Genomic DNA, 14,667 nt, shown 5'->3' with positions numbered 1-14,667 from the left:
TAGGCCCCCCTAATTATACTAATTGGACAATATTCTATCAATCCAGTGATACTTACATTTTGAACACATAACACACTGTAATAGGGAATTTACAAATGGTGAAGTTGTGCGACACACATAATGTACACTTGTTAACCATTGCAAATCAATTTACCTTCCATATGTGAAGTCTTCGTCTTGTTGTGGAGGACTTGTGGGAGGGGGTTTTGTGTAGAAGCTGTAGAATGTATCGGCCAGAAGTGGAGGGGGCAGGACCGCAGCACCTGCACTGTTCTCAGCACTATGTGACCCTTCCCTACTCATTATCACACGAGGAGGAGATTTATCATAAGTAAATGGGTGAGATTTCACAAGAAAATTGAATTCTACAAGCAACATTTCATACCGTACCTGAGGGGGGTTTGTAAAATAATGGGGCAAAATCTGGTGACAGGTTCCCTTTAAGTAATCAAGTCTGGGTAATAGGTTAGGCCAGTCATGTTTACCAGTGCTACATCCTTATAGTTCTGAGTGTTTATTTACTCAAGAACGAAACTCACCGCAAAAGTGAAAGAACAGATATATAAAGGAAACTGACAGACGACATTAGTCCTCTGGACGGATCTGCTGTGGTGTAAGTCGTGTATCTATGTTCTAGGATTACAAGGTAATTGCTCATTATGATAATTTATACAATTATCTTTCTGTGCAATTTCTTTCTTCAGTGATTCCTCAAATATTCCATAGACAAAGAAGAGTCAGGAGTACACAGAAATCTGGAGCCATGCCATTAGTGGTGAGTGTGATTGGCATCTTTTATCCAGTATATATCTACACTGTTTGGGATATAGTATTATGTGTTACCTTCTTTATATCATTTTTGTAAAATAATAGATCACAAGAATGAGACCCCGGCTATCCAGAGAACAGGGATCCTGTTCTCATGAACTGATTGTGAGTTCACTCTCATGAACTATGTGTGTTCAGAAATAGTTGAGCGCTGTGCTCAGCATTGGTTCGGTGCATACTATGCTTGCCACTCCACCCATTAGTGAGAACAGGAATCCTGTTATTGAGATAGCATGGTCCCGTTGTGGCACACGTCAGACAGAATCGTGGCACACGTTCCGACTAATCAGTAACTCGCCCCTTTTGGTGAACACTTGTTCTGTCTTGTCGGACACAGGGCTGCCGCGAAACAAAACTGGCGCATACACTTTATAAATACATGTGCAAGCAGGTTGCACATTCTTTCCAGTGCAAAGTCAGACAGAAAACTGGTGCAAACACTTTAATAAATGTGGGCCATAATGTAATGAACTTTACCAGCAAACACTGCCTCAGGCAGCAGCCTGCAGCTTTCCTGCTTAGTTCAGCAACCAAACCTCCAGATGCTAGAAACTTGAAATTGAAGCACAAATCCCATTCATGTAAACAGGCGGTTCTGTGGTGCCACCACTATCCGTTGGATAGAACTTTCGGTACCTAGTTCTGTCCAGCATACAGGTTCTGATGACCAAAGGCAGAATGATTGTTGAGTCAATGTCCACATCTCAGCTAGTGATGACCTATCCAGTGGAAGCTCTGAATAAAAAAAATGATCAGGGGCCAGAGAAACCCTCCCCCCTCCAGTAATACATCTATAGGGAGCCTCCCCCCAGTTATTCATCTATATATAGCCTCCCCCCAGTAATTAATCTATATACAGCCTTCTACCTCCTACTGCGGCGCATGTGTGATGTCACAGCGCCGCCTGTACCAGGATGCCAAGGACTGTGTGCTTCTGGGACTGTGGCAGAGCAGAGAACATATTGAGGCTTATTTACTAAGGGTCACGCCACTCACTTTCGTCTGACTGTTTGCCATTTCAGGATTTACGCAGCTTTGACATGTACTTAACAGGGGTTTGTGCTGGGATTGTGTCATGCGACAGAAATCGGGGGGCGGGCCATCAGATGGTCCGACTGATTCGGACTGAGCGCAGGATTTAAGTTTCAAATTGTGTCGCAAGACAATGCACTTACATGCACCGGGAAGAAGAAGGTGAACTCCTGCGGACTTGAGCGGGGAAGCGACACATGCGGGATATCGGGCGCAAGATCTTAGTAAAACGTGGCACAGTGCATTATCGTCAGACAATGCACTTTCTGTGAACTCCAAGGAACAGGTAAGTAAATGTGCCCCAATGTTCCCTCGCTCTCCCATATGCTTAAAACTGCGTTGGATATCGCAACCTCCTCTCCTTTCTCTTCAGAGGGACAGGGCATTTGCATGGGCATGGTCCCTTCCTGGCTGATATTATGTCTTAAAATTAAACTTGCTAAGAGTTGCCATCCATTATTTTTCCAGGGTGCCTAGCGTTATTGTGTGGACCATCATATTTTTAAGATGAACTCTGTCCCATTATAACATTTCAGTCACCATTGGCATATGCAGTCATTTTGTAGCACAAATTCAGCATAAAACAGTGTAAGACCCCCCCATTCAGTAGTATCTTTTGATAACAAGAGCGGCCACCTCTTGCTTTTTGGTTAAGAGTCTGTTAAGAAGGACATACAGGAGTGCTCCAACTTTGACAAACCCATGATTCATGATTCTGACTACCGTAATAACGGAGATGCTATATATTATATGCACAGATTATAACATGGTGGGACAGTGTTGATGAAAAACTTTTGGAACACCCTATCTTGGGGACTTGAGGTAGGAGTAATGTGAACTTTTATTTGGCAAACACTGGGCTAAATCCTGACTAGGACCTTGCTGCATGCCCCTGTGTCATTTTAGGGTCCTTTTGAACAAACTTCTTTTGCCTTGCCTTTTTCTCACTTTGGCTCACAGTTTTAGCTTCTGGCTTTGGCTCCTAACAACTATAAGCATTGCTTTAATCCCTTCACCCAGGTATCTGCTTCAGCATCAGTTGACACTGTCTATCCCAATTAAGCCAGACCCGGTAATACACTGCACCTCTAGTCTTCCCGTATGTGTCCTGCTTCATAACTAAACCCACCTAATTCCTAAAATGCCCTCAGCCCCCAATGAACTGTCCTGAATCAGTTGACACAGTATTGTTGATTTTTTTAAAGGGCCGTTTCCCAACAGAAGGCGACATGATTGAATATGAACACTATGCTTACCAGCACTGGGCTTTATACGTTGGAGGGGGAAAAGTTGTTCATTTAAAAGGTAAGATCAGTAGTTTACATAACACTGATGGCAGGAGTATCACCACTGTCATGAAAGACAGGCCCTATGTGTCCCAAAACAGTACAAATACATGCACTACCTAAGTAGCGGCCGACCCCTACATATACCCCACACACATGCACTTCCCCAAAACACAGTGCTTATCATATACAGCTACAGAAAATACAGACAAAACACCTATTCCATCCAGTGACTGCAGGTGACGTGTCTTCAAATTCTAATTGTTCTTGTTCCTTAACTTCTCCAATAAGCCTAAAATCACCATGTCTTCTCTTCCTGCCATGCATCGTCCATGTTGAGTTTATCACAAAGACTTCTGTTAGGGGAAAGTGTAGAATATAAGAATTATCCTTCTGCCCCCACTCGGTCCCAGTCTTTATAATGTTCCCACTCTTCCCCAGTCTTTATAATAATGCCCCCACTCTGTATAATATAAAAACAAGCAAGTCTGGGAACTGCTTAATATAGGCTGCATTGTGTAACAGGGAGCAGAAAGCTCTGTATTCCAGAATAATAATAATCTTTATTTATAGTATATAGCACCATCATATTATTAGCGTTTTACAAATCATAGGGGGCATCTACAAACAAAATACTACATAGCATTCAACCCTATCTGCTTTAGGACGACGCAGTTAGGTTTAATTTTGGGGAGTGGTTAAACAGCACCGCTGACCGGGACATTCACGGCCTTGGCTAAAGGATCCATGGCCCTCCACAAAGTCCTGTGACTGGAGCCACATCCCCATATTTTATTTGTTATGCTCTTTAATATCCAGGATACAAACTCCTCATCCTGCCGCTTGCGCCATTTATAAGTGAGGGGAGAGCATTTGTTTTGGAACAGAAAAGTGTAATTGCTAGTGTTAATATTACCCCCTCTATGTCTCTAAAGAGTTCCAGAGATTTTCCGTTAGAACACTTTAAAACAGGCCATTATTTTGCTTCCTGACAATTAACGGTGCAAAAATCTCAATCAGACGATAAATTAACCTAATTTGTGCAGGCACATATCGAATTAGTGGACTCTCATAACTCACTGGAAGATTCAGTGTCTGCAATTCAAGCTAAAATCATTGACTCTGAAGACAGAGATAGACGCAATACTGTTAAATTCAGAGGCATCTTAGAAACTGTGCCTAAAGCTCATCTGAAAGCATATATTCAACAACTGACAAAAACCCTTATTCCTAATCTGGCGGAATATGAGCTCTGCATAGACAGAGCACACAGAGTGCCCAAACCTAGCAACCTCCTATACTCGGTGCCACGAGATGTCTCACCAAGATATACATTTTATCACGTTAAAGAACAACTCCTGTCAGAATCAAGGAAACTGCAAGCCCTCCCGGCTCCCTACGATTCTACTAAACTCTTCATGGATCTATCTGCGGCAACGTTGCAAGCCAGGAAGAAGAGGTACCCTATCACGTCACTCCTCAGAGAAAAAGAAATTTCCAACAGATGGGACATACCCACAAAAATTCTGGTGAAGTGGAAAAATACCATTGTGGCCATCAAAACACTAGAAGAAGCCTTGGAACTGATGGAAAGATGACGACCTACATAACATTAAACTGCCACGTCAAAACCGTCAAGACCAGGAGTGCAAAATCAAATGACCGCTGGTCATTTCTCAGCAGTCCTGATGAATATCTATTGGGCATAGAGACTGCCGGCCTCCTATCATGCTTCCACTGGAACTGTTTACCCCAAAGAAGTACTCGTTCTTACTGGTACCAAAAAATATGTTAATTGTTTTTATGTTTTTGTTCTTGTTGTTTAGTATGATTACTTCCATAGGCCTAATGAGCTATAGCCTAACTAAAATATACACCAATATATCCTGTAGCTGTTGATGGAGCATCTAGTATTATATATAGCTTCCAAAAAGTTAAACTCCAATGGGGTTTACAATTTTGTCGCTTAATTTAAAGGGTTTGAGCACCCCATAGAAAAGGGTCACTTGTCTGGAAAGAGGCTCGGGGAGAAAAATGTGAAATTTTGTGTATCCAGGAAACACACGCAAACTCTCTAAATCCACCAAAAATATCTAACCCGCTTTTTCCACATATTTTCATGTCCACTTTCTCTCTCTCAAAAAAAAGAGGGGTCCTTATTGCCCTCAAATTGTCCAATCTGTATACCCCCAATAGCGGTCAAATCTCCTTTATTAGACTACTTTATAGACTTAGTGAAATCTTCTTCTATTGGTTTAATTAAATGGTCAGATCATGCCCATATAAAAATCACAATATCAGAACAGCATTCAAGCCATTTGGAAAGCCACATGGCAGCCATTGCCCACCCCCTTAACTCAGCCAAAATAGAACTTGCCTTTAGAGAGTTTTTAAGATTTAATGACAACGGTAAGGCAGATATTTTCTCCATTTGGCTGATGCATAAAGGGTACATCCAAGACGATCTTAGAAAGTTAGAACACAACATTAAGAAAACAAGAGAAGCAGAAATTAATCTGTCTTTAGGGAACATCCAACAATTACAAAATAGTAAAAGGGCGATATCTCAAAACTCACTTGAAGCATTAAATAAATAGAGACCTGAGAAATCTCCTGCTTCATAACCATGCATGCATACTTCGCAGGCTCAAAATAAAATACTATTCTCAGGACCAAAAAGCTGTCTCTCTCCACGCTAATAAGCTTAAAAAAGGGGACTGAAAGCCAACATTCCATATATAAAACATCCTCAGACTTAATTCTCCTATTTTAAGTGACAAAATAATGAAGACCATAAAATACCACCTCCCAATAAGGCATCTGGCCCAGATGGCCACCCAGGGGCATATTACAAAAAATTTTCAAACTTAATTGCCCCTTACCTAACAAGAGTTTTTGAGGCTGCATCCTCTCGAGGAGAATTCCCTGAAGCCATGCTTTCCTCCGTAATAGTAACCCTTCCAAAACCAAATAAAACTACAGACAACCCAGCTAATTTCCGCCCTATTTCTTTAAACGAAGACATTGGGGGTCATTTACTAAGGGCCTGATTCACGTTTTCCCAACGTGTTACCCAAATATTTCCGATTTGCACTGATTTCCCCTGAATTGCCCCGGGATTTTGGCGCACGCGATCAGATTGTGGCGCAACGGTGCTGGCATGCACGCGACGGTAATCGGGGGGTGTGGCCGAATGAAAACCTGACGGATTTTGAAAAACCGCCGCATTTTTAAAAAAAAAATGTGTCGTGGAGCTTGCACTTACCTTCACTAGGAATAGGCCGGTGAACTTGAGTGCGTTCCGATGCTCTTCAGCGCAGCAGTGCCACCTGGTGGACGTCGGAGGAACTGCCTTAATGAATCCCGGCCGGACCCGAATCCACCGCAGAGAACGCGCCGCTGGATCGCGAATGGACCGGATAAGTAAATCTGCCCCATTAAGATATATGCCCGAATCCTAGCAGACAGATCAAAAAACGTAATCCCCACAATCAGGATTCATCCCAGGTAGACAGGTCTCTGATAATACTAGGAAACGAATAGATCTCCTTCAAGTATGCGATTTAGAACAGACCCCGTCCTCGTTCCTAACGCCGTAAAAGCTTTCGACAGGGTGAACTGGAACCATCTATTTGCCACTTTAAGCAAGTTCGGACTTACTGGTACTATTTTGACTACTATCAAAGTGCTTTATTCTAACCCTTCGGCAAGGGTATTTGTCAATGGCAGGTTGTCTCAAAAGTTCACCTGGTCGAATGGTACAAGGCAAGATTGTCCCCGATAATTTAGACGCATATACGTTGGTATTTTACCCCCGCCTGCCTTCACAAAATATTTAGGTCTTCATCCCCAGGTTGTTGGAGATTACGCGGCCAAAAGGGTTCTCTAACACACATTTTATGGCTGTGCCCTAAAGTTAAACCTCTATGGCTAGAAGCATACAATTTGATTAACAATTTGGGCATTACCAACATCCCATTCTCCCCGGCTACAGCACTTCTATTAATGAACCTGAAAGAAACCCTTTTTAAGTCACGTACTATAGTAGCACATGTCCTAATGTCCACAAAACTGACAATAACGAGGTACTGGAAGGATACTCCAAGGCCAAATTAAGGAGGTCATAACACAAATAAATACCACATGCTCCTAAGAGAAAGCTATTTCTCTACAAAACAATAACTATACCACCTTTATAAAACATTGGGATACTTGGATACAAAGCGTATATTTCCAAGATTGATATCGGATTGTCAGTAGCTCTAGGCCTAGTTTTAGTAGCAGGATTGATGTTAAGTACCGTATATACTCGAGTATAAGCCAGCCAGAGTATAAGCCGAGACCCCTAATTTCGACACAAAAAGGGAAAAACCTATTCACTCGAATATATGCCGAGGGTGGGAAATGCATTGGTCTCAGCACCCCCAGTATATAGCGTTCCACTCCCCTGGAGTATATAGCGTTCCACTCCCCTGGAGTATATAGCCTGCCAGCCCTCTTGAGTATATAGCCTGCCAGCCTCCTGTAGTATACAGCCAGCCAGCCGCCTCAAGTATATAGCCTGCCAGCCCCCTCGAGTATATAGCCTGCCAGCCCACTCGAGTATATAGCCTGCCAGCCCCCTCGAGTATATAGCCTGCCAGTGCCCTCGAGTATATAGCCTACCTGCCCCCCGTCGCAGGCACCATGATGTCAGCCGCACGCTGACATTATAGTGTGTGCCGATGCCAGCACACACATTAGAGTGTCAGTATGCGGCTGACATCATGAAGACTGCAACGAATTGGGACCCGATGTCGGAGCCGCGATGGATGCCAGGGAGCGTCGGAAGGTGAGTTCACTTTTAGTTTTTCTTTCTTGACTTGAGTATAAGCCGGGTTAGGGTTTTTCTGCACATTTTTTTGTGCTGAAAAACTCGGCTTATACTCGAGTATATACAGTAATCAGTCTTGTTGTTTTGATTTTCCTTGTCTTTTTTGTTCTCTTTTTTAATTTTTGTATGTGCCTTGCAGTCACTTGTTATAAATCCAATAAAAACTGTTTAAAAAAAAAAGGAATGAAATTGACTACTTCTCAACCATTGAAACCAGAGATCCAGAGACCCCTATAGATGTCCTCAGCCAGCTCGCAAATAAGTTCATAATTTCCTGCCCTGACATGAAACCACTAACCTGACATCTGACCCGTCTCTAATATCATATTATTACATCTTATACAATAGATGCATCAATTTTATCACCTGACATCAGTCACTGGGATTAATCTGACTATTACTGCAAACCAGTAATATAACATATGTGTGATATATCTAGTACAGAGCAAAAATACAGTCCCCTAAGTGCATCTTTATTCTGCTTCTTACTGCAGCTCTACATGGTTGGTTCAGCACCATTGCCCCGTTCTTTGGATACTTATCTGTGGTGACGGAAGAAACTTTAGAGGTCGCTGCTGCCTTCCTTCCAAATGTTCCTTCTAGTGCTTGTACCTATAAAGTGAATAATAAGTATGACAAGAGAAGTAAACCTTTCCCACACCTACAAATTGTGAGTGCAGCACGTAAAGAAGTGGGGAAACTAAAGAAATACAACCTCATGGAAAGCAACTGTGAACATTTTGTGACCGAACTAAGATATAGTAAATGCTTTTGTGACCAGGTAATTTATTACTTTTTAGTTAACATTAGTATAAGGTCCATAGAATATAATTTTCTGTACAATGTACAAAAACTGTACTTACAGTGACTGCATCATGTGCACAAACCTCCTAGTGCAGTGATGGCATAATCTTTGGAGATCAAGTGCCACACTTTTCTCAAAGTGTCAACATGGCAATTTAACATGACGTCTTTAGGACCCCAACAGGAAGTTAGGTAAGGGCCCCTGAACAGGAAGAATTTGGGGGCAAGGAGCAAGTTCTCCAATAGTTCCAAACCAACTCAGTCCACATCTTCTCACTATTTCTACAGTCCCAGGCAGCCCAATTTGGGTTACTTTAAAATAAAATAGCAATACTGCCTGGGACAGCCCGTGTGCCCACAGAGCGGTCTTTGAGTGCCGCCTCTGGAACCGGTGCCATAGGTTTGCCACCACTGTCCTCGGTCCTACATAGATATTATAGGGTGCCACATCAGGTAGAATATCATGTTTTAGGATGATCAATCTCTATCAGTCCTGTTGTACACAATTTCAGTTTCACAGGATCCGACCATAAATCAGAAGACTAGGGTCAGACAGGACAGTTTGTTCTCCTGTCTGATGCTGCAGTGAGCTCCTTTTTGCCTCCTGCCCCTCACCTTGCATTACAACAGACAAATAACAAACAGACAGATAATGGGGGTTATTTATCATTGGTTTTCCTGGGCTTTTTTAGCTTTAAAAAAGTCTCAAAGGAGTCAAATTGAGGGTTTTTGAGACTCTTTACTGCTAAAAAGTCTCACAGGATAATATACACCTCTTCGTTAATCTGGCCTAAACATAGAACTACTGCTAGTGCAACACCGTGCGAAGCCAGATTCATGACTTGAGACTTTTTCAAAAAGTCTCACAAAAAGTCCCCTGCTGGTCTATGTGCTGAGACTTTTTATGCATTTTGAGACTTTTTGAAAATAAAATCCCAGACAGAAAAATAGACCATAAGAACATTTATTAAAGGGCCAAAGCTACATTAATGTATCTGATGGGCAGAGGAGCTCCAAAAATAGACATAGAACTGTCCCAAGGAGCTGGTCTAATGATAAATGACCCCCCTTGTCTTTATCCAGGGAGGCACAGCAGAGCTGACATTTCTGATCTGTCTTTTTCTATGTGTCAGATACTAGGGAATGTTCAGAAGCTAAATGAAAGTGTACATAAACCTCTACCCTGAAAATCTAAGCACATTGTCAGCACATATTATCTTATAACACAGAGGAATCCACACTCTGGAATTTTACACTGGCCATCACTAAGTGATAGGAGCTAAAACAGCAATGCAACTGAGTAAAATTGTAAAATAAGGTGTTAAAAATTATTTTTATTGTGTAAACATCACTTAGGGATTAATGTTTGAGAATTTATATATACACTTTAGCACCTATTCAATAAACTAAACTTTACTGAAACAAGGTCACCTGGATGCTTAATAATATCCAGTATAATGTGATTCTTTTAAGGGCCCTTTCCCAAGAGAAGGCGACCTGATTGAATATGAGTTCTTTGCTTACCAGCACTGGGCAATATACGTTGGAGACGGAAAAGTTGTTCATTTAAAAGGTAAGATTTTTGATCAGTAGTTTATGACGGTCACAGGTTTCCAAGATTGCATTAACACCAGTTATAATATATTATAGTTTTAGATACTGGCTCTACAGATGGCTCAGCAGATCTTATCATAGATGACAGAACAATAAAAAAGTAGTAACATGTAGGTGATGTCTGTGACTGTACTAATCCATATTTCCTTTTTCCTAAAGTATTTGCATGTAGCTGTACAATAGTGGTCTGCAAGAATAGATTTTACTTTAACACGTAAAAGGTGGAGCACAAAGGTGGGGGCAAAGACCTCAGCAGTCTGTAGCACAGACAAGTTACGTGTTGTTTTTTGAAATGCATCCAAACCAAAGCCCAACCCCTGGAACTACACAGAGGATTCTGTCAGGTTGCATTCAGGGAAAATAACATAATAATCAACCTACTCCCCCCAAAAAAAACTAATTGCACACACATAAAATAACAAACTAAATGTATTCTAATATCCAAAATACCGTTTATTAAACTAAAAAAAACCCATACAGACAACACACAATAGTCGCCCAGTTTACGACCAAAAAACCCTTTATCCACCAGGGATAGAGTGAATGGTTAAAGTATAACCTTTATTATGTATTCCTCATTAAGAACAGCTACAGTGAAAGGTTAAAAACACAGACAGACAGTAACTGAAATTGTAGTGTGCAGGGGTTAGGAGATACTATCCTCTGTGCAACATAACATTTGGATCTAGGAGGGTTTGATAACTTCCCCCCCTTTATTAGTGATCTTATATTGATAGATAGCAAGTTGCAGATAGAGTTATCCCTACTTTTCCCTGTATTATAGATTAGACATCTTATCTCATCTGAGTGTATCTATCTCTAGAAGGTATCCTGTCTAATAGCCTCTAAAGATTTGTGGCACATTCAGATTGCTGTCTGCTGCTCTATTAACCCTTTACAGGTGCAGGTACATAGAGAGGGCTCACGGGCTGGTAAATCTTTGCTGTTTATTGTAGCAAAGACTTACCGGTAACACCCGTGATCGCGATGGGCGGCGCCATCTTGATGGCGATCGTCGCTCCCCGCGACGTAATTGGGGAGCGGTGATCGGTCGCCATGACAGCCTCGGGTCTTCTGAAGACCCGAGGCTGTCTCGTTTTAACTTTTTTAAATGGGTGATTTGCACATTTTAATGAATGAGGTGGAAAATGCCCCCTATATACTGCCACAATGTAGTATGGCAGTATATGGTAGATTCGATACACAAAGATCTGAGGCTGTAATGTTTTAGGCTATCTATTGCAATGTGCGATTTTTGAAATGTGCAAAATCCCCATATACCCTAGGGCAGTGATGGTGAACCTTTTAGAGATCGAGTCCCCAAAGTGAGACTCAAAAACCACTAGCTTTTCCCAAAGTGCCAACACAGCAATTTAGGCAGTAACAAACTTATTGCTACCAGAATCTTTGAGCTCCAATCCGACACCTTTTCACTCTTTGGACAGGACCAAGCAGCACAAGATGGGTCACTTTACAATAACAGGGCACTACTTGGACTACCTGAGACTGCAGGAAGATGCCATGTCTGGCAAACTCTGTACCTGGGAGACAGCCCGTGTGCCCACAGAGATGCCTCCGAGTGCCCTCTCTGGCACCAGTGCCATAGGTTCGCCACCACTGCCCTAGGGGGTCTGAAAAATAGTAAAAATAAAATAAAAAAAGTTAAAAAAATATATACCTTATATACTCGAGTATAAGCCTAGGTTTTCAGCACAAAAAAATTTGCTGAAAACCCAAACTCAGCTTATACTCAAGTAAAAAAAAAAATAGGTTTTACCAGGTTTTTGTGGTAAAATTAGGGGCCTCGGCTTATACTTGGGTTGGCTTATACTCGAGTATATACGGCATATAAATCAGCCCCCTTTCCCTAGAAGTAAACAGTAAAAATCCTAAACACATCAGGTATCTCTGTGTCTGAAAATGCCTGGTAAAAATATAATAACAATTTTTCACAGTATTTAACCCAGTAACAGAAAATAGCATCCAAAGTTGCAAATGGCACTTTTTTGCCATTTTGAAAAATATAAAAAATTCTATAAAAAGTGATCAAAAGGTCGTACCGGCCAAAAAATGGTAGCATTGAAAACTTCATCAAAAGTCGCAAAAAATGACACCACCCCCAGCAGCGTACACCCAAGTATGAAAAAGTAATTAGCCCCAGAAGATGGCAAAATGAAGAATTTTTTTTGTACAGGAGGTTTTAATTTTTGTACATGTATGAAAACATTATAAAACCTATACAAATTTGGTATCCCTGTGATCGCAACGACCCAAAGAATAAAGTAGACATTAATTGTCTTAAGGCCACAGAAGGCAAACACTATACACATGATTGATATATATATATATATATATATATATATATATATATATATATATATATAGGCAGTCCCCGAGTTATGAAGGTTTGTAGTTCTGTAGGTTTGTTCTTAAGTTGAATTTGTATGTAATTTGTATGTAAGTCGGAAGTGTATAATTGCAGATCCAGCCAAATTTTTTTTGTCTCTGTGACAATTGGATTTTAAAAATGTTGGATTGTCATAAGAACCAGGAATAACAATAAAGCTTCATTGCAGACACCTGTGATAACTGTTATAGCAGTTTATTGTAGCCTAGGGCTACAGTACAGTACATGACAAATAATAGGGCAATGCAGTCAAGTTAAAAGATGAACAATAAGTCCCCTAAGTACATCTTCCTTCTGCTTCCTACTCAGCTCTAAATGATAACCTCATTGACTGGTTATTTGGATACTTATCTGTGGTGACAGAAGAACCTTTAGAGGCTGCCGCTGCCGTTGTTCCAAATGTTCCTGCTATTGCCTGTACCTATAGAGTGAATAACAAGTATGACAGAAGATATGAACCTTTCCCACCCCTACAAATTGTGAACGCAGCAAGAGAAGAAGTGGGGAAAAAGACAACATACAATGTCAACTGTGAACATTTTGTGACCGAACTAAGATATGGGAAAGGCTTTAGTGACCAGGTAATTTATTACTTCTTTAGGTAATATTAGTATAAGATCCATAGAATATAATGTTCGGCGCTCCTTACTAAAACTGCACTTACACCGATTGCATCATGTGCACAATGCTCCTAGGACCTACACAGATGTTTTGGGGTCCCACAGCAAACTATGTAGGAGCAGATATCTGACACATGGCACATTTTTATTTAATGAGTTGATGTAATAAAATATATATATGAACATCCAATTACAGTGTCCACTATACATGAGGTCTATGTCAGGAAATCTGGTACAGGTACTAAATATTAGGCTCATTCTGACCAACATGGGGCAAGTTTATCATATACCAGTGCTCATGGATAGAGGCCACATATGAGGGGGATTGGGGACAGGGGCTACAATGGGAAAAGGGAGGGGGTAGTAGGATATCAGAAAGCTAGGGAATTGTTTCTATGTGTGTGGGTGGGGTGGGGGGGGATACATGAAATAGATCACAAAGTGGGGGACCAAAAGTAAAAGGGGCCAATATTACTATACAAAATTACCATGTAATATTAACAGCTCTTTGTCATCATTAAAATATTTTCTTTTCACTTACAAAGAATAAAAAAGAATGCATTTTTGGTTTTTGATATAGGCATAAAAAGTATGGAAGAAATCAGAAAGGATTCAAATATTCAATCGATGGGACAATAGGAAGACATCGCGTTGGCATTAAAGCCTTTCAGTACAATCCCCAAGATGAAAAATGATGGGTTCCGCAAAACAATAACCGGAAGATGAGAACTTTAATTCTGCATAGCATATAACACATACTATATGAAGAGGGGGAGATTGTTATTGTGCAACCCCTTTAACATTTTTATCATATATATCCTATCACTCACTAGGGGCATAGTAACCAGGGGGGCAAAGGGGGTGGTGGCTCTGGGCCCCAGAGCTTTGAGGGGCCCACTCTGACAGCTGTTTGTCCTGATCCTAGTCAAAAGCCTCTCACTTAGCCAGTTCCCTACGCTGTACTGAAGGGACCCAACCAGGTCGAAAAGTGTTGTCTACAGTTGGAAGTCTGTTCCTTCTGTAATAGATATACTGATTTGGTCTTAATCCTGCATCATGTCATTAGGCTTCTTGAAGGTCATGCTTGATGTCAAAGGAGCTGCCTATTAAGGTAGCTAAAAGAGGCCTGGTTTTCCTTATCCTATCCTGAAACTTGTCTGCTTATTTTCTCAGAATTCCCTAGTGGAGCATCAATGGCTATAA

General features: G+C 41.1%; 1 protein-coding gene across 1 annotated transcript; it reads left to right on the top strand.

The window, feature by feature from the left end:
• The first annotated feature begins 729 nt into the window (after positions 1-729).
• On the top strand, positions 730-14,667 carry LOC140070254 (phospholipase A and acyltransferase 5-like). The gene is made up of 6 exons (XM_072116606.1): positions 730-775; positions 3,066-3,165; positions 8,514-8,800; positions 10,297-10,396; positions 13,154-13,425; positions 14,638-14,667. The coding sequence occupies exons 1-6, from the start codon at positions 764-766 to the stop codon at positions 14,665-14,667; spliced, it is 801 nt and encodes a 266-aa protein (XP_071972707.1). The 5' UTR covers positions 730-763.

This window comes from Engystomops pustulosus, chromosome 7, assembly GCF_040894005.1.
Source record: "Engystomops pustulosus chromosome 7, aEngPut4.maternal, whole genome shotgun sequence".
Lineage (NCBI taxonomy): Eukaryota > Metazoa > Chordata > Amphibia > Anura > Leptodactylidae > Engystomops > Engystomops pustulosus.
This window is presented reverse-complemented; position numbering and strand designations above follow the sequence as displayed.

Bases quoted from the DNA above. Each gene is read 5' to 3' on its own strand.
- LOC140070254 (XM_072116606.1), top strand. The intron at 8,801-10,296 runs GTAATTTATTAC...GATTCTTTTAAG, and splicing joins GTAAATGCTTTTGTGACCAG to GGCCCTTTCCCAAGAGAAGG. The intron at 10,397-13,153 runs GTAAGATTTTTG...CTTCCTACTCAG, and splicing joins AAAAGTTGTTCATTTAAAAG to CTCTAAATGATAACCTCATT.